The sequence below is a fragment of the Ahaetulla prasina genome, chromosome 2 (assembly GCF_028640845.1).
Source record: "Ahaetulla prasina isolate Xishuangbanna chromosome 2, ASM2864084v1, whole genome shotgun sequence".
In the NCBI taxonomy this organism is placed as follows: Eukaryota; Metazoa; Chordata; class Lepidosauria; order Squamata; family Colubridae; genus Ahaetulla; species Ahaetulla prasina.
This window is the reverse complement of record NC_080540.1, coordinates 201005226-201030423: the sequence shown is the minus strand read 5'-3', so window position 1 is coordinate 201030423 and position 25198 is coordinate 201005226. Positions and strand designations below refer to the sequence as shown.

The following is a 25198-nucleotide window of genomic DNA, read 5'->3' as shown; positions in this document are numbered from 1 at the left end:
GAAGTACTCTGTAGCAGGGGTCTCCAATCTTGGTCCCTTTAAGACTTGTGGACTTCAACTCCCAGAGTCCCTCAGCCAGCAAAGCTAGCTGAGGAACTCGGGGAGTTGAAGTCCACAAGTCTTAAAGGGACCAAGGTTGGAGACCCCTGCTCTGTAGGAATAAAAATTATGTGGGTCCCAATGGCTTTGAAAAGCTGGCAAGGAACGTGGCATTCTTGACCTTAGGATTCGTAGGTCTAGAATGTTGTTTTCTATCATGGTAGCTGTATTGTATATACTTGTGTTCCTGTCAATAACACTGCACTTTTTTTAAAAAAAATGTTTTTGTTATGGTTTCTATAAACTACCTTTTAAAACTTGTAATGGGAAATGTTATAAGTCAGGATTTTTCAAACTGTTCTGGAGTTCTATGAGAATGTAACGGTTTCTAAGGCTAAAGGCAAAACAAAATTAAAAAATTGAGTGCAACCAATTCTTTGCATCGCCAGAGCTTTGTTTCCTGATCAGGATTTCTAGATTAAAAAAACAACAACTAACTAATAGTTTAACAGTTTTTAAAGTTAGATTTTGTTTAAGCAACACAGCCTGAAAAAGTTAGAAAACTCTTATGGTAAGTGACTGAGGAAATAACTAAACAGAAAATTTATTTCCCCAATCTAGTCACTGGCACATGGGGGAAATACTGTTGTTCTTAGAAATGGAAATCAAATAATTAACAAGAAATAAAAAATGAATCATGTGCTCAAAGTCAGATTTTGAAGAGAACACAAACAAGGTTTAAAAGCTTCATTTTTCTTTGCTTAACTGGGTACAATCCCAATGTGATAGAATTACAACTAGGTGGGACTACAACTAATTCTTACTTCAAAATTCCACTATTGCCAACCCTAATGTCAACACATATGAAGGATTTGGAAAAACTTTTTAGGGGAATTACGCTCAAGTGATTCCTTTCTTGGAAACTGATACCTCTTTTCACAAGAGGGGTTGCCAAGATTGCACGTTAAAAGAAAGCCCAATGATCTCTTTCCCTTCCCCATTTAGAAATGCTGTGCTCATCCTTGTAATCTCAATAATGAATGTCTTTATAATTTAAAATAAAAAGTTTCAATATGGCTGCACCACTCGCCACTTAAGCACATTATTTCCTGACAAAACTTGCTGGGATGATTCCCCCACTGAGCTTTATTATAGACATCAGGAAGATGTTTTGAGCATTCACGCTTTCTTTAAAACCCATTAATAAGCTGTTTTATTCAGTAAATTTATTGCCATGCGTAGCCCATTATGCAATGTAGCAATAGCACTTAGACTTATGTACCGCTTCACAGTGCTTTGCAGCCCCTCTCTAAGTGGTTTACAGAGACAGCATATTGTCCCCAACAAACTGGGTCCTCGTAATGTTACTTTGGCTAACAGGGACAGGAAATTATTTGAATGCTTCCCCCAAACAAAATATTTCACTTCAGGAAACCAAGAGATTCCCAGACATGTTAGCTTTTTTTTTTGCTTTTTTTTTTGGTTAAAAAGAAAGATATATGTAAAGATTTTTTCCCCCCTAAATGTAAAAATACATTTCTTCTACATTATAGTCATTCCCACACCTGACTTCCCTATATAGGCTGTAGTCATACAAAAAGCGACACTATCACATGATGCCGCAGATCATGGGGCCCAGTTCTGATTCCCATACTAAAGTGAACACAACTGTCTTTTCCCACTGGGTATAGGTTAGGTATAGGGAGACACCAAGAAAACCTTGAGGAAACTATTCAGAGTTGATTACAACAACTGATGCAAAAACAGAGAAAGGATCAGGCTGAATCCTCCCTGATTCCTGGGATATAAGAGAGAAGAAGGGAAAAAAACATAGTCAGGATTGGTAAGACACTGTTATGATAACTAAGTGATTCTCAAACTCAGCCTCTTTAAGACATACGGACTTCAATTCCCAGAATTCTCCAGCCATCCTGCTGCTGGAGAATTCTAGGATTTGAAGTCCACAGACCTTAAGGTTGCTGAGCTTGAGAAACAAGAGTCTATTTCAGTTGATAATGTTCTACTCGAAAACTCTAGACTCGTTTCCTGATCAGATCAACTTCAAAGGACTAATATTGGTAGTTCCAGTTCTGATCGTGGGCAGGATTGATGAATTTGACTTGATGCCAGGATACTAGAGAACAGAAGCAATGCAGAGCAATCTTTTGCAGTTTTGCCAAATCTGGGCTACAAACATCCAGATGATCACCAGATAGCACCAAACAGTATAGACATATATTCTTAATTTTAAAGGTCAGGAACTGAATTTAGGATTGTAAAAAAAATAAATAAAAATACATAGAATATTGCTGAGCTATTAAACTATAGACATTCCCTGATTTTGAACCAGGCTTTTAGTCTGCTTAGTTTTAGTAAGTGGCTATCAGGCATAAAACAAGGATTTTTATTATGATGGCACGTAAAAGCACGTAGCACGTAAAAGATAACTGACATAAGCCAATGCAAATTGGACTCTGAATCAGTATGAACCATTGTCATTTAGTTCCTTTGATTCTCTTTGGATGGGAATTTAGGTGTTGTACATGTACAATAATAGTACAACTAATAATATGTATTTATCTGGAATATGTTGGCTTCTGTGTGACCAGTGACATGGAATATTGGCCTACAAATTGATCTCAGGCCTTAAATTGTTAAATGACTTTGAATTTTTTTTTAGGATTAGTTCAAACTTCAGTGAAGAAGCTTTTAACACCTCTGAGGCGCTATGCCTCTCAGAGATCCCTTTAGTAGCTAACACCCTGATTGTTATAAAAAAAAGACAGAGAGAGAAAGAGAAATTTAACAGGATAACTCTACCTGCCTGTTAACTAAAGAGTTAACATAGAGTTACCAGTTGTCCAACAAAAGAACAACATGAACTCCTTTTTGTCTATGTTCAATGTCCTCCATCCAGCAGGCACAGTCTTAAAATCAAATATTGTCAGGCTTTTTGAGCATCTAACAGGCTTTCTCTGCAGCTTTATAATTGTTTTCCAGTTGCTAAGTTGTATCTGACTTTTTGTAACCCCATGGACCATAGCACGCCAGGCCCTCTGTCCTTCAGTGTCTCCTGGAGTTTGCCCAAATCCATCAATGACATTATCTAACCATCTCATCCTCCTTATCTTTCTCAACATCTGGGACCTTTCCAGTGAGTCCTCTCTTCTCGTTAGATGGCCAAAGTATTTGAGCTTCAGTACCCGTTCTTCCAAGAACAGTTTCTCTAAAAAGTTCTAACAAGTTAACCAGCACAGTTTTATGACCTTGGTTAATTAAGTGCCTCCTGGGCTTGTGCTGCTGCCTGAAATTGACAAGACTTTAATCAGTTACTTGATGAATATTTTTGCCTTCTCACGTCTGATTTGGAAGAAAGGGTATTTCTGATGCTGGGAAAGATGATTTTATATACACATAAGGGAAAGTCCTTTTTTTTTTTTTTGCAGTTTATCACTGCACTGATTTTTGTTGTAGATGTCAAGAAAATAAAAATTAATCTGTCCTCCATTCCTCTCATTTGTCCTCCTTTTCACTTGTTAGTGTCCCCCTTCCATCTGTTCAGATATCTGGTAGCCCTAGCTTTGTAGTGTTTTGTATTTGATATCAAAATATATTTGGAACCTGCAGAAGCTCGGACACACTATCGGTTTATGACATCTTAAATCAGATGAATCCCTCCCTCCATCCCTGGATTATGTAACTGTCCTTTTAGCATGGGGTGGCCACAACTCCCATTTTCATCAAAATTGCAAAAGGGGCCTCCCGCTAGAAGTCTGTCTGATGTCACAACCCAGGACTAGGTACAGGGCTTGAAGTGGGGTCAGCACAATGTGACTTCCCTCACACTGACTGGTTGGATCCCTTCCTGGGGATGTTGCTGACTTCCAGAGTTGAACCTGGTTCTTCATGGTCCCCCTAGGATTATGCTAGAAGGGGAAAACATGCTATAGGGTGTGAAAACAGCTTTTAAACTTAAAATTCATTCATTTGTATTAACTCTTCGCTATGGCTATTCTCCCAGTAAAAGTGAGTTGCCAAAATGATTTTGAGAGCTTTGATCCTTATTGAAAAAGTACAAGTGGGCCTCTCTATCCCATATGCCCTTGGAGTAAAACATATTTCTGACTACTCTCTTCCATAAAGTGTGTATACTTTACTACTAATGTATAAGCTACTAATTTCTCTCGTTTAGAAGATAAAGACAGAGCTGAATAGTCCCCCTTGTGTGATTAAAAAGGTTATTTGATGGAGATGAATATGGAGTTGTATTTTGGAGAATATTCCATTTTTCTTGTTGAAGTTACAACAAGATGTTGCACACAAGAACAACCTTTGCCAGATGTTCTGCTCTGCCTTCTCTTTCCCTTCCCTTCCCATCTGGTTCTGGATTCTACTTATTTCAGTTTTCTGAGCTTATAATCATAAAGTGATTAGAAAAGATATATTAACTGGGACAATGATCAATAGTTTTGCCCCCCTCCCCCAGTGACAATAGGAGGGGGTAAAAAATTAAATGGAGACTGAGGATAATGCATCACTGAGAAATCACATGAATGATCCCAGACAATCAGGAATCAAAATGTAATATGTGGATTGTGTGTAAGAGGAACTGACAGAGGAACGTAACAACAACAAAAAAGGATATGATTCTTATGTCTTAAGGTATGTGATGAGGCCAAATAAAATTACGAGGTGAGAGGAGAATAAAAAAGAAAAGAAAGGGAAAGGAACATATACAGTCAATGTTTTCATAGGCATCATACAAATTACAGCTAGTCCTCATTAGCAACCACAATTGGGACTGGCAATTCTGTTGTTAAGCAAAGCGGTCATTACATGAACCCGCAACTGTGCTTACAACCTTTCTTCAGCTCTCTTTTGCTTTACAAACTGGCAAAAATCGTAAATGCGAGGATTGATCTCAAAGCTACCTTTTTGTCACCGTTGTAAATGTGAACGGTCGCCAAACAAGGCGGTCACTTAACGAGGACTACTTGTACTGAAACAGGGATGGTTTGGGTTTTTTTTCTCCAGAGACTGTCAAGAGTTAAAAATGACTACCTTCACTCTGCTATTTCTCTCTCCTACACTGTGATGTTGGGGACAGCCTAATTCCTTCTTAGACTTTTCCTGGGCAGGGAGAAGCTACCTGTAGCTCGCTTTGGCTGAAGCTTTCTTCTTTCCGGAAGAGGCAAACTAAATGTGCCCCTCTCCCTTTCTCTGTATAAGAAAACACCTGTCCTTTCGTTTAAAAACACATGTAAAACTATGGCTTTAGAATAATAATAAGAGGAATAAAAAGTTGTGTAGACTGCAGCTCATTAATCTTTTCCGTCCCTTTGGAGGCATCGTCTAGAAGTGAGCATGTACAAAATCAGGAATGGAAGGGAGGGCGGGGCTCAAGGGAATGCCTGGGATTGGAGCAGAGCATGGGAAGGGAAGGGGCGTGAGAGGTGGTGGTAAGTCTAAATTCCCCATTGGTCAATGAGAAATCCATTGCTTTACTGTCCATGGACAGGCTGGCAGTCTGTCGCAGTTTACTTCTTAAACATATCCTGGAGCGGACCCGGCAGGTATTTAATAACGGTATCTAGGATGCTTTCCTCTTCCTCCTCGTCCTCGTCCCCACAGCCCGGAGGGATGGCCTTCTTGGGACGCGTCAGGCTGCCTTCTGCATTTGCTTCCAGGGCGGCTTGGGCCTCTGCTTCTCTTTCCTCCTTCTTCTTAATGCCATACTAGAGAAAGGGGAGAGAAAGAACAGGGGGTTTAAGCAATGGATGGAAACCAACCACGCAGAGAACTAACCTAGAAACAAGGAGAAATTTCCTGACAGAACAATTAATCAGGGGAACAGCTTGCCTTCAGAAGTGATGGGTGCTGCATTGTGGGAGATTTTTAAGAAGAGATTCGACAGTTATTTGTTTGAAAGGGTATAGGGCAGGGCAGGGCAGGGGTGGGTTTCAATTTTTTTTGCAACCGGTTCTGTGGGCATGGCTTGGTGGGCGTGGCTTGGTGGGCGTGGCAGGGGAAGGATACTGTAAAATTTCCATTTCCTCCCCACTTCAGGGGAAGGATACTGTAAAATCTCCATTCCCTTCCCAATCCAGGGGAAAGTTAATGCAAAACCCCCATTTCCTCTTGGGAGGCAGAGAATAGATGGGGGGCGGGGCCAGTCAGAATTTTTACTACCGGTTCTCTGACCTACTCAAAATTTCCACTACCGGTTCTCCAGAACTGGTCAGAACCTGCTGAAACCCACCTCTGGGCATGGCTGTCCAATTCCCAGCCCATGAGCCAGATGCGTCATGCATTGGCCACGCTCATGCCCAATTTAGCAAAGATCCCAATATGTCATGTGACGCCGCTGTCATGACGTGAGATTTTACACCTGTGGTATAGGGTCTCTTGCTTGAGCAGGGGGTTGGACTAGAAGACCTCCAAAGTCCCTTCCAATGCTGTTTTTGTGTTATAATCAGAGAAGATTACCGGCTGAATGTCAACATTTGCTTTAGGGCAGATGACATCATGCCAGAGCCGATTCTGGCCAATGTTGCACTCAGCCTTTCAATCAAATAATAGTTTTAAATGTCAGGCCAGGTGGTGAATAATAGAGCTGAGGAAAGAAGGGCTAATTTCTCCTTAAAGCAAAGAAACATTACAAGCCAGCTAAGCCCTTAGACTCTCCTGCTCTGCCGCATAAACATTAGAAATGCAGAATTCCTCTTTAAAGCCCATGGTAGTCCTCAATTTACAACCCATAATTGAGCCCAATTTTGTTGTTGTTAAGCAAGATAGTTAAGTGAGTTTTTTTGCCCCATTTTACAACTTTTCTCACCACGGTTGTTAAATATATCACTATAGTAGTTACATTAGTAACATAGTTGTTAAGTGAACCCTGCTTCATCCGTTGACTTTGCTTGTCAGAAGTCTCAAAAGAGGATCACATGATCTTGGGACACAGCAACCGTCATAAATACGAATCAGTTGCTAAGTGGCTGAATTTTGATCATGTGACCATGGTCATGCTGCAACAGTCATAAGGGCCATGTAACTTTGAACAGTCACTAAACGTATAGTTGTAAGTCAAGGACTAGCTATAATGTATTTAGAGACTATGCAACCATACACATAAGTTAGACATTTGTTAAAGAATTTTGCCCCATTTTACAACTCTTCTTGCCTCAGTTGTTAAATGAATCACTTCAGTTGATAGGTTAGTAACCCAGTTGTTAAGTGAATCTGGCTTCCCCATTCACTTTGCTTTTCCGAAGGTTGCAAAAGGGGATCACATGATTTTGGGACACAGCAATGGTCATAAATAAACTGTGAAAAATGATAATAATTTATTTCTTTCAGTGCTGTTGTAACTTTGAACAGTCACTAAAAAAAACTGTTGTAAGTCAAGGACTACCTGTACCACTCGACAGTGCTTTATAGACCTCTCTGAGTGCTTCATAATGTCAGCACAATCTGGGTCCCCATTTTATTGACCTCGGAAGGATGGAAGGCTGAGTCAACCTTGAGTCTCATCAGGATTGAACTGCTGGCAGTGGGCAGAGTTATCTTGCAATGCTGCATTCTAACCACTGCACCACCAGGGCAGTGAGTATGGTATGAATGAATTGTTCCAGGAACCAGTCTAGGCTTTTCCCAATTTGGGAAAGGCTTTAAATGGCACCTGCCCATGGTATCTTTCCCCATCAAGAATCATATGGGTGCCAGGAGCACTTACAGGATCTGATTCTTTCACCTACATGACAACCAAAACCATGTTGTGACCTTGAGCCGCAAATGCCACTTTTTGTAATAAATGTGTGCAACTCTATGATCATCTTCTCCCAGCCAGGATTGCATTCCAATCTATGGAGCTTTATCATGAAAATGGAATAGGCCAATAGTTGCTAAATAATAAAATGCTTGCACCTCATTTTAAAAATTCCAGAATAAAGAGTTTTGGCTTTTTAAAAAAAAAAACAATACAAAAGAGAAATCTATCAAATCCCCTGCCTTCAGCTTTGATTCTTATGTACAGACTCTCAGTCTTGAAAATATCCTGTGGTGATGAGGTGTCATTTCAATTATGCAGCATTAAGGATGCACTTCACAAGCAAAATGACTTAGAGAGGTCAGATCATCTTCTATAAAATTATTCATCTGTCGGATCCAAAGTAATTGCTTTCCCTGAATGGTCCCTACACCTTTTCTGTTTGGCTTTGCATTCTAATTAAACCACTGATCATGATGAAACTCAATATAGACATGCAAAAGGGTAGTTGGTGAGGGGAACACTGTTCAGACTAGCAAAACATGTGATGAGAATAAGTGAAGAACCTGAAAAGAAATTACGTGGGATTTCAAACAGATTTAAAGGATTATTTCAGGACAACACTTTTAAGCAATGCGCACGGTTTGAATATGTAAAGTGCAGATGTTCCTTTGATGGCTTATTTTTTTTTTTATAAAGAAAAGAGAGCTATTAAATTAAGTCGGAGTGATTAGTGGCGCTACCGATAATTCATCTCCATAAGTTAGCAGATAAACAAACTATATCTTTCAAATGAAGAATATACACCCAGCGAGGCCCCAAGAAACCCCTCGATAGTTTTCATAGTAATTAATTCATGCAGCCACTTGATTAAAGGCCAGTTGCTTCAAAGGTCAGCAATCAGCATTATGATTGCAACAACTTTAACTACTTCCCCTGAAATTAATGAGATTTTATTCTAATACTATCATGGGATTACATGCAGAGGTGGGCGGGACATGGATTAACAACCGGTTCGCCCAGCACCGAACATGTGAGTGTGCGCGCACGCATGATTGCGGCCTGCGCATGCACTTTGCTCATGCGTGCAGCTTGCATGCATGCACGCGGCTTAAAAAAACGCAGCTAAATAGGATGGCATAGCGCCAGGGTGGGTGGGCGAGGGCGGGCCCACCTGTAGGTCGCAACTACCTGTTCGCTTGAACTGGTCCGAACCGGCTGAATCCCACCACTGATTACATGATCTATTCATGCAGATCTTGGATGGAAAGAAGTAACCTTAATAGTTGCTTCCATTGCATCTTATGACAATTTCAACTTCCCCTGCTTTATGAAAACCAACCAATGTTCTCTAGATGGCTTAGGCTACAACAGATCCCTACAACAGCCTAAACCATCTAGAGAACATTGGTTGGTTTTCAAAGTCAAGGCCCGGGGACAGATCTGGCCTGAGGGGTGCTTCGATCTGGCCCACAGGGCCATCCTGGAAACAGGACTGGCCCACAGTGCCTCTGCCAGCAAAAACTGGGCTCTGAAGGGCCGCTAGTGGTCCTCCCTAGCTCCATTTTCTCTGGCAGAGAGTTGCAGGAGGCCATTGCAACTGAAAATGGAGCTCAGGAGGTCATTTTCTGGCAGAGCACTCAGGCTACCACAGGTGTCCCCGACTTGAGTGATGTTGAGCTGGCCATGCCCACCCTGGCCATGCCCAACCCTGTCCCCCTGAAATCAAACACAACCCTGATGTGACCCTCAATGAAATCGAGTTTGACATCCCTGGGCTACAGTTTCCACAAGTTTTCCTCATTAATAATGCTGCTTGGGATTGATTGGAGCTGAAGTCCAGCTGGGTTACTTTTTCTAAAACTCAACCATTCTTCTTCATCCACAAAATGATACAGTTATTACATTGATCAGTCTAAAGTACAGGACACATTGCATTTTATCACTTGAATGTGGAAACTTTCCTTCCAGTGAAATAGTAGGTATGTGAGGCAATAGGATCCAGTTTTGGAATGCAGTCACTATGGGTAAAGAGTCAAAAACCAACCTGAAGCCCAACTGTTTCAATTATGGTCCTAATGTAACCTAATTCAGATCTCTTTTGCTCTAAATGTTGGATGGATGGGTGAATGGATGGATGGATAGATAGATAGATAGATAGATAGATAGATAGATAGATAGATAGATGATAGAGAGAGAGAGAGATACTGCATTTAGCATGGCCCCAAGAAACAGTCCAAAGAGTTGAAACTCCTTTACAAAAGTTAACTGTAATTATTTTAAAAAATCCTAACTTCAATAAAAATATACTGCAACTACACTGAAGCTGAAGGCTTATATATTGCATTTCTGTTGCATTTAGCATTGAGTAGCCCCCGTCCTACAAACAATAGAATTAGTAAAGAGGAAGATAATTCCATGGACAAAATGGAGATCCTCCATGTAGGTTTTGAACCCTGAAACCTTTATTCTGCTTAAAAATAGTTCACTGCTCCTTCCCCAAGGCAAGGCAAATTTATGGAGGGAGATACTCTCCACTCAGACAGAAGAAAATCAAATCATTCCTTGCAAGACAATAACTTTCAACAGACTCAGTATACAATATTGGCAACTGCTCAAACAGGATCATGCATATTTTGAGTCCGGGATTTTTCATCCTCTATTTGATGACTACCTTTTACCGTGCATGTAATTTGACAGGTGCATCCATTTCTGCAATTTTCTCATTGCAAACTATATTATGAGTTTTCCCCCCTCAATGTCCTTGTTGATTTCTTATTAGTTTTCCACTAACTTGAGTGAGTCCAGCAGGAAAGGAAGCTGGGCATTTATCAGGATCCAAGAGTAGAGACGTGGGAAGACCACAAGTAATGCTAGATGATTATTTTTTTATTTGTATTAACTCAGTGGAGATCAGCCCCTTTCCCCCATCCAGAAGTAGTAGTAGTTTGAATTAACTCATCACAGCTTATGTGGAGCTTGAAATTAAACACAACAATGACTCTCATTATTCAAAACCGTTCCCTACCACTCTGCAACTGACAGCCCAGTGTTATGCCTGGTTAAATGGAAGTAAATTCAACTGAGTTCAGGACGACATGCATCCAAATAGAAGGAGATAAAACAGGAATTTTGGTATTTATATATAACAAAATAACAGAGTTGGAAGGGATCTCAGAGCTCTTCTAGTCCAACCCCCTGCTCAAGCAGTAGACCTATACTATTCTAGCCAAGTGGCTGTCTAGTCTCTTTTTAAAAGTTTCCAGTGATGGAGCACCCACAACCTCTGAAGGCAAGCCATTCCACTGGTTAATAGCCTCACTGTTAAGAAATTTCTCCTTAGTTCTAGGTTGCTTCTTTCTTTGATTAGTTTCCATCCATTGCTTTTTTTTCCTGCCTTCAGGTGCTTTGGAGAATAGGTTTTTTTTAAATTTACATTTATATCCCGCCCTTCTCCGAAGACTCAGGGCGGCTTACATTGTGTAAGGCAATAGTCTCATCCTATTTGTATATTTATATACAAAGCCAACTTATTGCCCCCCCCAACAATCTGGGTCCTCATTTTACCTACCTTATAAAGGATGGAAGGCTGAGTCAACCTTGGGCCTGGTGGGACTCGAGCCTGCAGTAATTGCAAGCAGCTGTGTTAATAACAGACTGTCTTAAAGCCTGAGCCACCCACGGTTGACCCGCTCTTCTTTGTGGCAGCCCCTCAAATATTGGAACACTGCTCTCATGTCACCCCTAGATCTTCTTTTCACTAGGTTAAACATGTCCAATTCCTGCAAGCGATCTTCCTATGTTTTAGCCTCCCGGCCCCTAATCATTTTTGATTGATACTTTAGGCTGTTCCCATATATGGGACTTAAAAATCATATATACATTTGGTTGTGCGGGTTAGGTCCCTGGGAATGTTGGTGGGGATGTATTCTAGTCAAAAAGAGGGCCGTGAAAATATTTACAGACCCCTCGCATCCTGGACATAAACTGTTTCAACTCCTACCCTCAAAACGACGCTATAGAGCACTGCACACCAGAACAACTAGACACAAGAACAGTTTCTTCCTGAACGCCATCACTCTGCTAAATAAATAATTCCCTCAACACTGTCAAACTATTCACTAAATCTGCACTACTATTAATCTTCTCATCGTTTTCATCTCCCATCTCCTCCCACTTATGACTGCATGACTCTAACCTTGTTGCTGGTATCCTTACGATTTATATTGACTGTTTCCCTATGACTATCATTAAGTATTGTATCTTATGATTCTTGATGAATGTATCTTTTCTTTTATGTAGACCGAGAACATATGCATCAAAGACAAATTCCTTGTGTATCTAATCACACTTGGCCAATAATTTTTTTTATTCTATTCTATTCTATTCTATTCTATTCTATTCTATTCTATTCTATTCTATTCTATTCTATTCTATTCTATTCTATTCTAAATAGCTTTTTGTTCAATAAGGGCTGGAAACATGGTTTTAAAAAACCATTGAGGTAGTTCTCTCAGGGCTCCTCCCTGACTCCATCCTTTTTTACATAACAAATGATTTAATATTCATTTCTGGACCTTAGGGACAGATCAGAAGAATAAACAGGTGGACAATAACGAGACAGAAAAAGATATTTAGGAGGTGCCAATGCCTTAGCAGATCCTCAATGCCAGCCTTGCTTTACCTCACACCAATCTCCCTGTAATGTTATTTTTAGGCTATCATAAATCCAATGGACACCTTTATAAAAACATCCCAGGCAGAAAAGATATCATGCATTGAGGGTCACTGAATCCCCAGCTGCCGGTTTGTTTCCATAATTAATCCACCCAAGAAAAGGAGACGACGATGAACCATAATTATGCAGAAGAAAAAGGAGATGAAGCAAAAGGAATAATTAATGACTATACATAATGAATTTTATCCTGAATATTTGCCTGTGGTTATTTTGAGGACAAAACAGGGAGAGGGGATTTCAGAGGCCTCTGCTTGAAATGCCTATATGCATGTTTTCCAGCCTCTGAAACATAATTGAAAGTTGGATGGAGGTATTTTTAGACCAGATGTAAAGTTTGCTCTCTCTCTCTCTCTCTCTCTCTCTCTCTTACTCTTTTGTAGGGTCTTGCCTTCATTTTGTTCATATTTGCTGTCTGCTGTCTTTATTGGCTTAAAAATAAGAGATCTGTCAAGTTTCATTTCTCATTGTTTCTCAATAATGCATTCTATTCCAACTGGCCTTCGGAACTCAACTTCCAACGAAGGGCAAAAAACCCCAAAAAACCCTTTTCTACCAAAAAGGCCATGATTTCTATTGAAGGTGTTGATACAGCATCTGTCAATTCCTGACAAAGTCCCCTCACACTAGTTCTTCCTCACTTGCTCAGGCCCTGGCCAAAGTAACAATGAAGAGAAATATCTGTGTCAGCCCTTAAGGGAAGGACAAGTCAAGAAACAGGCATGGTATGGATTCCAGACAGACTTTATACTATGACAAAAAAATAGAATTTCATATAATAGTTTTGGGAAAAAAAATTTTTTTAGCATATGTTTGTTTTATTTTTAACTATACCTTGTGTTTGTTCCGGGAAGCCAGGGGGGGAGGGGGGAGGGGGTTTGTGAAGGGAGAGGGGTTGGGGGGAAAGGGGGAAAAAATTTTTTTTGTAAAACTTTTTGAATTAAAAAAAAATAGAATTTCAAAAGTCTGTCCAAGTTTCTCTCTGCCCTATTTTATACTAAACAAAATCAAGGCAGAGTAATTTTGAGTTTCTTTCTCACATTCTCCTCTTTCTGAAGGCTTTCTAAAACACACACAGACACACAGAGACACACAGACACACACACACACACACAGACAGAGAGAGAGAGAGAGAGAGAGGGATTTAATTGTTCACCCCTTCCCTATTCTCAAGGTTAGCGTCACATTATTTCTCAAACTGCCCCTTCATGCATCCATATCTGGCTTTCCTGGTGCTCACAAAGGTCTAAAGGCAAATGGTGATGCCATCCAGCATTTGATCAAGGAATTGAACTGAATATGTCTAGTCTAGCTAAGAGAAGAGCTAGAGGTGACATGATAGCAATCTGCCAATATCTAAGAGCTGTCACAGAGAAGAGTCAACCTATTCTCCAAAGCACCTGAAGGCCAAACAAGAAGAAATGGGTGGAAACTAATCAAAGAGAGAATCAGTCTAAAACTAAGTAGAAATTTCCTGACAGTGTAAACAATTAATCAGTGGAAAGGATGGCCTCCAGAAGCAGTCGATGCTCCATCACTGGCTCACCATTTGTCTGAAATGGTATAAAGTCTCTGGCTTAGGAGGTTGGGCTAAAGACCTCCAAGGTGCCTTCCAATTCTGTTATTCTGTATTCTATTCTGTATCTCATTATCTTCTCCTCTAAAAGGTAGCTTACAATGTTCTAGGGATTCCTGAACAGGCAGTACCAGGCTCAAAGAAGAGTCTCCAATGCTTTATTTTTCAGAATGTTAATGTCATGGCTGTATATGAAGCTATTTGAGTACCTGGAGCCATGGTTAGGTTAGGATTAACTAGGCACGACACATTTCCTGCAATGCTTACAGGAATGGAAAGATTTTAAAACAATTTGTCATCTTGATAAAGGTGCTAAACAGAAAAGGACACACCAAAAGAGAAAAAAAACACAAAAAAGTGAAGTGTACCAGGCCTTGTTTTCTTTCCTAGAAATATTAGACCTTTTAAAGGTTATTTAGGGTAATATTACCTTAGTACAATTAAGCACCAAAGATGCTCCATTAATTTACATTAGGCATCTGTTTTGGGGTGGGCTGTTTACCAGGTGTGAAGAGCTCAATTTCCCTTCTCATAAGCTCATTCATTATCTCCTTCATTAGCCTATGAACAGGATTTGCAACAGGAACATGGGCATAAGGCCCATACGGATTGCCTTGGCAACAACATGGAGATAAGTCAACAAATTGGCCATCTTGCCTTTGCCATGAAGTTGGGCTACTGAAGCTGCAAATGAAATATATACCCTCCTGCCCTCTGAGTGAGCACAAGGGAGGAAAGGACAGCTGAGAATGAAATCCATGGAACATTTGTGTTGTTTTGATGCTCTATTGGCACCTCTTTGGCATTCTGGCTAGAATTTCCCTTGCCAACCCTGGCCATGTTCTCATTTCTGCACTCCTCTCAGGCAATCTACTTTTTATTATCTTCAAACATCGGTGACATTAGTGTATCACAATATCATTCAACCAGGCACAGCCAATAGGGAATCTTGGGCTTTTGCCTACAGGGTAAAAGAGAGCAAACAGGAGAAATATCAAAAAGAACATTGATCCATAATGAATGCATCCCCCCACCCTGAAAATGCCTGGAAAAAAGAAGTCATCTAAGATGTAAATACTTTTCTATGTTATACATATAATGATATACATATGCTTTCTTCCTAGCAATAGAGATGATGATCTTAATTACGCAGTTTTAATGATGAGCAGCTCCAATGATGCATTGCTATAATACTCCCCATTTCCTTTTCCCTCAAAGTAGAAGAATTTGAGAACTAGCTGTTGCCTCCATTGGTGAAGTTGCTTGAGTTGAAAAGCTCAGCAGAGAATAACAGGAAAACCAGCAGAGAACAGATACACCAGGTAAAGGTAAAGCTTCCCCTCATACATACATGATAGTCGTTCCTGACTCTAGGGGGCGGTATTCATCTCCATTTCTAAGCTGAAGAGCCAGTGCTGTCTGATGACAATTCCGTGGTCATGTGGTCGGCATGACTAAACGCCAAAGGCACATGGAACACTGTTACCTTCCCACCAAGGTGGTCCCTATTTTTCTACTTGCATTTTTACACGCTTTCGAACTGCTAGGTAGGCAGAAGCTGGGGCAAGTAATGGGAGCTCACTCCAGTAGGGATTCAAGCCACCGAACTGCTGACCTTTCTGCTCGACAAGCTCAGCGTCTTAGCGACTGAGCCACCGCGTCCCCCTACAGAGACACTAGGACTGAGTCAAATCAAAATGAAATCCTCATTTGTTCCGGGGAATGACCTTGAGCAAATTACTGACCCTTAACCTACCACACAGGGTTATTGGGAGAATGAGAGTATAACTAAAACAGTTTAGAAGAAAAACAGAAATTAATTTTAATGGTCAAATAACATAGAATGGTGGCGTCCAGCTTCCGCCTTCACTATGAGAATTTTGATGACATCACTTCCTTGACTTCCTGGTTGACTAACTGTACTCTGGACTCGTTGCTCCTGTGAGTGCCCCCTGGTGGATCCGGAGGAAATTACAAGGATACTGTGCCTGCCTGAGGATTTTGTATTTTTTTTTCCTTAATGGCAAAAGGTCAGAGACCAACTGCTGGAGAGATGGAGAGAATTTTGGAAAAGTTATCTAATATGGACAAGAAATTGATGAAATAAGAGCAGAAATTGTGACTATCCAAAAGGATTTAAAGGATACTCAACAAGTTTCAGCAGAAAACAAGCAGAAAGTGGAAGGTTTGAGGGTGAGATGCGGGCAGTGCAGAAAAGAGAGGAGACGACAGGCAATGCTGTGCTTGACCACAGATGGATAAAATGTCTTATTTCCTTAGGTTTCAAAATTTGGAAGAAGTGGACCAAGAAGACTTGAGAGATGTTGTGACTAAATTGTTGGGAGAATTTCTTGGGAGAGGTGTTGATTTCATGAATTGGGATGTGGATCGAGTTTATAGAGTTAATTGCAATATGCACGCATGCAGTTCCCAGAGAGGTTCATGTCAAATTTGTGAGAAGAGAGACGAGAGATGAAATTCTTAGAAAACATAGGAGTGGGGCACTGATTTACAGGGGCAGGAGATAGCCATTCTGAGGCAGATTCCCAGACAGGTACGTGAAAAAGAAAGAAATATTATTTTTGTCAAGCAAATTGTACCAGAAGGAGTGGGCTTCAGATGGCTGATGCCAGAGGGATTGATGATTTTCCGGGAGGGCATTACGAAAAAATCAGTACAATTATGGAGGCTACGGCCTATGTGGAGGAACACAAAGCCCTCCTGGAATCAGATGACCCAGGAATTGAAGAAGGGAGGTTATAGATCATGGGGCGGAAGCGGCTGCCGCTGTTGCGGCCCTGGAGTTGGGTCAGGCTGAACCCAGAGTTCTGAGATCCAAAACTAGGAAGTGATAAAGATATTTGGGATTGTGTTGGTTTTCCTTATTCTCTTTTGTACGATATTCTGTTTATTCTTGACTCTTCTTTATTACGTATTTAAAATTTGTAAACTTAGCTACTTCGTGTCACCTGCTTGCCATATGGCTGTTGTATGTGTTAAAAAATTTGAGTAAAATTCTTATTTTAGATAAGAAAAATGAAAATTTACCATACCTGATATGTATTTGTATAAACCTTTTTTTGACTAATAAAAACTTTTTGAATTAAAAAAAAAAAAAAAAAAAAAAAAAGGTAAAGCTTCCCCTCATACATACATGATAGTCGTTCCTGACTCTAGGGGGCGGTATTCATCTCCATTTCTAAGCTGAAGAGCCAGTGCTGTCTGATGACAATTCCGTGGTCATGTGGTCGGCATGACTAAACGCCAAAGGCACATGGAACACTGTTACCTTCCCACCAAGGTGGTCCCTATTTTTCTACTTGCATTTTTACACGCTTTCGAACTGCTAGGTAGGCAGAAGCTGGGGCAAGTAATGGGAGCTCACTCCAGTAGGGATTCAAGCCACCGAACTGCTGACCTTTCTGCTCGACAAGCTCAGCGTCTTAGCGACTGAGCCACCGCGTCCCCCTACAGAGACACTAGGACTGAGTCAAATCAAAATGAAATCCTCATTTGTTCCGGGGAATGACCTTGAGCAAATTACTGACCCTTAACCTACCACACAGGGTTATTGGGAGAATGAGAGTATAACTAAAACAGTTTAGAAGAAAAACAGAAATTAATTTTAATGGTCAAATAACATAGAAGTCTTCAGGGATGTACACAATGGGTAGGATTATCCGGTTAATAGCAGCTTCCATGACATCTTCTTACCTAAAAGAAAGGGAAAAGGGGAAGGTCCACCCATTTATAGCTTGATACTAAGATTCAGCCTAAGATCTACTACTGAAGAGTAAAGGACACAACTTTCACCCATCTAAGCATTTGTATACAGGGCTTGGGTTGTCAAAGGCATAGCTATACAGTAAGGCGGGGAATGTTCTCAGCACATAAATCAGGATTCTCTTTGGAAAGATTTGGAAACAAGTTAGGTACGTAAGAGATAGCAGATGTCCATACAATTGTTTGTTTACATTTTCCGCCAGTTTTTGGCTCAAGGCCCCAAATCCATTATAGAAACATAACTTAGCAGTGTAAAACAGTAAGCCCAGTTATTGGATTCCATCTCATATATGGCTTGGTGTCTCCCCAGAGTTACTCCAGCCTCTCTGTTCATGCCAGGAAAATCAGCTGGTTGCCCCCCATATTCAGGAGGTGTTGGGAAACTGACAGCAAGGCAAGGAGGAGGGAATCAAGCAGGGAATTAGCCCTGAGTTGCTGTGCAGCTGCAAGAGACCTAGAACTGACCCCTCCCGCTCCCCAAACTCCATGGAACCTTATCTATCTGTTTCCAGGAGAAGATAATTAGATAATTATCTTAGATAATAATTATCTTAGATAATTAGAACTGCAGAAAAAATAATTGCTACCAACCTGCCTTCCATTGAGGACCTGTATACTGCACGAATCAAGAAGAGGGCTGTGAAAATATTTACAGATCCCTCACATCCAGGACATAAACTGTTTCAACTCCTACCCTCAAAACAACGCTATAGAGCACTGCACAACAGAACAACTAGACACAAGAACAGTTTTTTCCCGAGTGAAGGCCATCACTCTGCTAAACAAATAATTCCCTCAACACTGTCAAACTATTTACTAAATTTACACTACTATTAATCTTCTCATTGTTCCCATCACCAATCTCTTTCCACTTATGACTGTATGACTGTAACTTTTTTGCTGGCAATCCTTATGATTTATATTGATATATTGACCATCAATTGTGTTGTAAATGTTGTACCTTGATGAACGTATATTTTCTTTTATATACACTGAGAGCATATGCACCAAGACAAATTCCTTGTGTATCCAATCACACTTGGCCAATAAAAAATTCTATTCTATTCTATTCTATTCTATTCTATTCTATTCTATTCTATTCTATTCTATTCTATTCTATTCTATCTATCTATCTATCTATCTATCTATCTATCTATCTATCTATCTATCTATAAGCAATCTGGAGAGATTCTTGTATTATAAGTAGAATTGCAATGAATTAGTTAATTTGAATTTTATATGTGTGGATCTGGTTGCTTGTTAGGTTAGATGGGCTGAAGCCCAGAAACATTATTTTCTGGTGATGGAGCCAGCCCTTTGAAATGATCTCCAGTTGATGATTCATTTGTCTCTGACAGTGTCTACCTTCCAGGAAAAAAAGCTGAACGTGAAGCTTTTCCAGAGAGCTATTGGGACTTGATGCCATATATTTTGTTTGGGCTGGATCTTTTCTTAAGCTTTTTACATTGATATATTGACCATCAATTGTGTTGTAAATGTTGTACCTTGATGAATGTATCTTTTCTTTTAAGTACACTGAGGGCATATGCACCAAGACAAATTCCTTGTGTATCCAATCACACACGGCCAATAAAAATTCTATTCTATTCTATTCTATTCTATTCTATTCTATTCTATTCTATTCTATTCTATTCTATTCTATTCTATTCTATTCTATTCTATTCTATTCTATCTATCTATCTATAAGCAATCTGGAGAGATTCTTGTATTATAAGTAGAATTGCAATGAATTAGTTAATTTGAATTTTATATGTGTGGATCTGGTTGCTTGTTAGGTTAGATGGGCTGAAGCCCAGAAACATTATTTTCTGGTGATGGAGCCAGCCCTTTGAAATGATCTCCAGTTGATGATTCATTTGTCTCTGACAGTGTCTACCTTCCAGGAAAAAATGAAATCCAGAGTTAGGAAAATATAAAGATTTCCGGTTGAGTCCTGTCCAACTCTAGGGAGCTTTGCTCATCTCCATTTCTAAGCTGAAGAGCCAGTGCTGTCTGATGACAATTCCGTGGTCATGTGGTCGGCATGACTAAACGCCAAAGGCACATGGAACACTGTTACCTTCCCACCAAGGTGGTCCCTATTTTCTACTTGCATTTCGAACTGCTAGGTAGGCAGAAGCTGGGGCAAGTAATGGGAGCTCACTCCAGTAGGGATTCAAGCCACCGAACTGCTGACCTTTCTGCTCGACAAGCTCAGCGTCTTAGCGACTGAGCCACCGCGTCCCCCTACAGAGACACTAGGACTGAGTCAAATCAAAATGAAATCCTCATTTGTTCCGGGGAATGACCTTGAGCAAATTACTGACCCTTAACCTACCACACAGGGTTATTGGGAGAATGAGAGTATAACTAAAACAGTTTAGAAGAAAAACAGAAATTAATTTTAATGGTCAAATAACATAGAAGTCTTCAGGGATGTACACAATGGGTAGGATTATCCGGTTAATAGCAGCTTCCATGACATCTTCTTACCTAAAAGAAAGGGAAAAGGGGAAGGTCCACCCATTTATAGCTTGATACTAAGATTCAGCCTAAGATCTACTACTGAAGAGTAAAGGACACAACTTTCACCCATCTAAGCATTTGTATACAGGGCTTGGGTTGTCAAAGGCATAGCTATACAGTAAGGCGGGGGAATGTTCTCAGCACATAAATCAGGATTCTCTTTGGAAAGATTTGGAAACAAGTTAGGTACGTAAGAGATAGCAGATGTCCATACAATTGTTTGTTTACATTTTCCGCCAGTTTTTGGCTCAAGGCCCCAAATCCATTATAGAAACATAACTTAGCAGTGTAAAACAGTAAGCCCAGTTATTGGATTCCATCTCATATATGGCTTGGTGTCTCCCCAGAGTTACTCCAGCCTCTCTGTTCATGCCAGGAAAATCAGCTGGTTGCCCCCCATATTCAGGAGGTGTTGGGAAACTGACAGCAAGGCAAGGAGGAGGGAATCAAGCAGGGAATTAGCCCTGAGTTGCTGTGCAGCTGCAAGAGACCTAGAACTGACCCCTCCCGCTCCCCAAACTCCATGGAACCTTATCTATCTGTTTCCAGGAGAAGATAATTAGATAATTATCTTAGATAATTATCTTAGATAATTAGATAATTATCTTAGATAATTAGATAATTATCTTAGATAATAATTATCTTAGATAATTATCTTAGATAATTATCTTAGATAATTAGATAATTAGATAATTATCTTAGATAATAATTATCTTAGATAATTAGATAATTAGATAATTAGATAATTAGATAATTATCTTAGATAATTATCTTAGATAATAATTATCTTAGATAATAATTATCTTAGATAATTATCTTAGATAATTAGAACTGCAGAAAAAATAATTGCTACCAACCTGCCTTCCATTGAGGACCTGTATACTGCACGAATCAAGAAGAGGGCTGTGAAAATATTTACAGATCCCTCACATCCAGGACATAAACTGTTTCAACTCCTACCCTCAAAACAACGCTATAGAGCACTGCACAACAGAACAACTAGACACAAGAACAGTTTTTTCCCGAGTGAAGGCCATCACTCTGCTAAACAAATAATTCCCTCAACACTGTCAAACTATTTACTAAATTTACACTACTATTAATCTTCTCATTGTTCCCATCACCAATCTCTTTCCACTTATGACTGTATGACTGTAACTTTTTTGCTGGCAATCCTTATGATTTATATTGATATATTGACCATCAATTGTGTTGTAAATGTTGTACCTTGATGAACGTATATTTTCTTTTATATACACTGAGAGCATATGCACCAAGACAAATTCCTTGTGTATCCAATCACACTTGGCCAATAAAAATTCTATTCTATCTATCTATAAGCAATCTGGAGAGATTCTTGTATTATAAGTAGAATTGCAATGAATTAGTTAATTTGAATTTTATATGTGTGGATCTGGTTGCTTGTTAGGTTAGATGGGCTGAAGCCCAGAAACATTATTTTCTGGTGATGGAGCCAGCCCTTTGAAATGATCTCCAGTTGATGATTCATTTGTCTCTGACAGTGTCTACCTTCCAGGAAAAAAAGCTGAACGTGAAGCTTTTCCAGAGAGCTATTGGGACTTGATGCCATATATTTTGTTTGGGCTGGATCTTTTCTTAAGCTTTTTACATTGATATATTTGATCATTAAATTATATGTACCACGAAGGTCTGTGATTACTGCTTTGCAAAGAATCAGAAAACATAGGAACCCTCAGGGAAGCTAAGATAAAATAGAAGACAGAAACGAAAGGAAGTGATAAGGTATTTGCTGTTAGAAGTGTTGGAGCCAATGGAATAAGGGCGTATGGATAGAAGAGCTTTGTGCCAGGAAAAAAATGAAATCCAGAGTTAGGAAAAATATAAAGATTTGATGCTGCAAGTGCAAAACATATAGGGGAGAAGTGGGAGGAGGAAAGAGTGGAAGGTCCAGGGAGGCAATCATCTGGAAAAAAGGAAATAGATGAAAAGTAAGCAACTCAAAAGGGATAAGGGAATGAACTGGATGGGCTGTTTATCTCTTTGGAATAAGGAGGTCTAGCCATGATTAAGCAAGATTAAAAGAGAAGAACATGTTTTTCTTCCTGTAGCGCACTGCCCATCTGGTGCTCTAGAGGGCAAAGGGAGTGACCTTGAGGGACAGGAGAAAAAGTCTCTCGTTATCCCTCAAAATAATGATCAAATAAAAGAAAGCTAAGTATGAGGCAGGAATGTATCTTGAGTGAATGTTACAGAAAAGAGCCCCCCCCCACCCCCAGTTCTCATGAAAATAAGGGGAAGAAGATGGGAACTGCACCCAGATTTGCAAGATTCTGGTACTACTGTATAGTTTTACGTTAAAATTAGTAGTGACTTACCTAGCATTGGATTCCTATTCTGAGCTATCCAGAAGGACTGAAGGTGCCCACTCTCTGTAGCTAAGGGAGAGGAGGGACAGCCCAGGTTGCAAAGCAATAAGGGGTTTCTCTTGGCAACACCTGGCCAGATACACAGAGAGAAACTGGCAGATGTTCACTAGGAAGAAAGGCACGGATTGGATTGATCATGGAGGAGTCAAGGCTTGAAGACCCAAGAGTAGAAGTAGACTTCACCAGGCAGACTAGCATTGAAAAGATCCAACCCAGAAGCAGGGTTCAAGGGCTGTCCAAGCTGAGGAATTCAAGGAAAACCATAACATTAGACATCTGTAGACCCAACAATTGATTTGGGACATTATTCAGAAAAGCTGGCTTTTTGAAATATGTACTCTAACCCTTTATGACTTCTCAGGGTTGTAGGAGAAGGAGACACAAAATTCTAATTCATGACAAGGTTCCTCTACAGGAAAAAAACAAAACAAAAATTCACCTCATTTATTCCTATGCCTGTGCGATAATGTCTCAATTTCTGTATCACTATTATTTTATTTATCACAGGCAGTAAAGTTATTCTGACAGGCCAAGAGGATGATTCGAAAAAGCACACTTTACCAGATATACAAACGTGATTTTTCAAATTTCTGATCTAGCTTACAACTCTAGGATTCCTAGTTAATCCCTCATCCAACTACTAACTAGCTGTAACCTTGTTTCATTTCCAAACCCAAATAGGTCAATAGCATCTGTGTGCATACCAGTCAGAAGTAAACTCTACTGAAATATACATGAGTAACTTCTCTACGTAAGATGTGATCTCCTAGGAGCTTCTCTCTGTGTGCTGGTAGTTGTTCTTCCTCCCTCTTTGAGTTCAGGAATTGAAATAATTTGGGCCAAGCTGTAGGAGAAGCAATGGTAGCGCATACTATACATGCTGAAAAACTGTTTCAAACCACAGATGGTACTTTCTTCCATACTACCGTGTTTCCCTGAAAATAAGAACCTGTCTTATATTTGAATTGGCAAAATCTGTTTGCAACCTGCATAACCGCTGATGACCTCTATAGAATCTTCCTACTTGAAATCAATAGAATCATTAAATTATATGTACCACGCATGACCACCATGCCCAAGAAAAACAAACTACCCATATCAATAAAAAAGCTTCAATCAAAAAAAAAATCCCTCTGGAAAAGAAACAAAAAAGGCTATGTTACAAACTTCAGAAACCGTTACAGAAACATATGCAACCAAATAAAAACTGAATGCACAAATTACCACACCAAGCAAGAAGAAAACCTTCTACGCACAAATTCCAATCGTGCCTTTTATAATTTTGTCAACAGTAAACTTAAAGATTCAAGATCCATCCCACCACTAAAAGATTCTAACAACAAAGAATGCAATGACGAAACAGTCAAAGCAAACCTCTTCAACATTTTCTTTGGCTCAGTTTTGTTAACTCCGATAACACATATCCAACATTCCACAAACGAACCAGCAATGACTATGATGTTTTAACTCATATAGATTTCACAGAAGACAACGTTGGTAAAGCTCTTCACAACTTAAAACCATCGCTTTCTATTGGACCTGATGGTCTATGTGCATATTTCTTAAAAACTTTCCATTAATATAGCTGAACCCCTAAGTATTATCTTTGATAAAGCTTTCACTACCAGTTCTCTTCCCAAACTTTGGTCACTAGCCACAGTCATCCCCATCTTCAAAAAAGGAGACCCCAGCTTAGTCGAAAACTACAGACCGATCTCCCTTTGCTCGTCACCTGCAAAGTCATGGAATCTATCATCAATCAATCCATTACCTCACACTTAGAAACTAACAACCTACTCTCCAACAAACAATTTGGTTTCAGGAAAAAGTTATCATGTAACTTACAACTTCTCCACTGCAAAAACATATGGACTTCAAATCTAGATCAAGGCAAATCAATAGATGCAATCTACATAGACTTCTGCAAAGCTTTTGACTCAGTAGTACACGATAAACTTCTCCTTAAACTAACATCCTATGGCATCTCAGGACCCCTCCACAAATGGATATCTGCTTTTCTGTCTAACAGACAACAAGTGGTCAAAATTGGCAATGCTTTATCAAATCCTGTTCCTGTCAAGAGTGGCGTTCCTCAAGGCAGCGTCCTTGGACCAACACTCTTTATTCTATACATTAATGATCTTTGTGACCATATCTCAAGTAATTGTGTTCTCTTTGCTGACGATGTCAAACTATTTAACACCACAGACAACACTTCTATCATTCAAAACGACCTTGACCATCTAACCGCTTGGTCTAAAATTGGCAGCTCAAATTTCAACCAGCAAATGCTCAGTCTTACATATAGGAAAAAGAACTCTAAAACTAAGTACATACTAGATGGACATTACCTTACAGACGACCCC

General features: G+C 39.8%; 1 protein-coding gene across 1 annotated transcript in view; it reads right to left on the bottom strand.

Annotated features, from left to right (window-relative positions):
* Nucleotides 1-5570: 5570 nt before the first annotated feature.
* Nucleotides 5571-25198, bottom strand: part of CPLX1 (complexin 1) — a 210352-nt gene continuing 190724 nt past the window's right edge. The window contains exon 4 of the mRNA XM_058172795.1: nt 5571-5774. Within this exon, the coding sequence (XP_058028778.1) occupies nt 5577-5774 (198 nt within the window). The 3' untranslated portion in view covers nt 5571-5576. The remainder of the gene's footprint in view (nt 5775-25198) is intronic.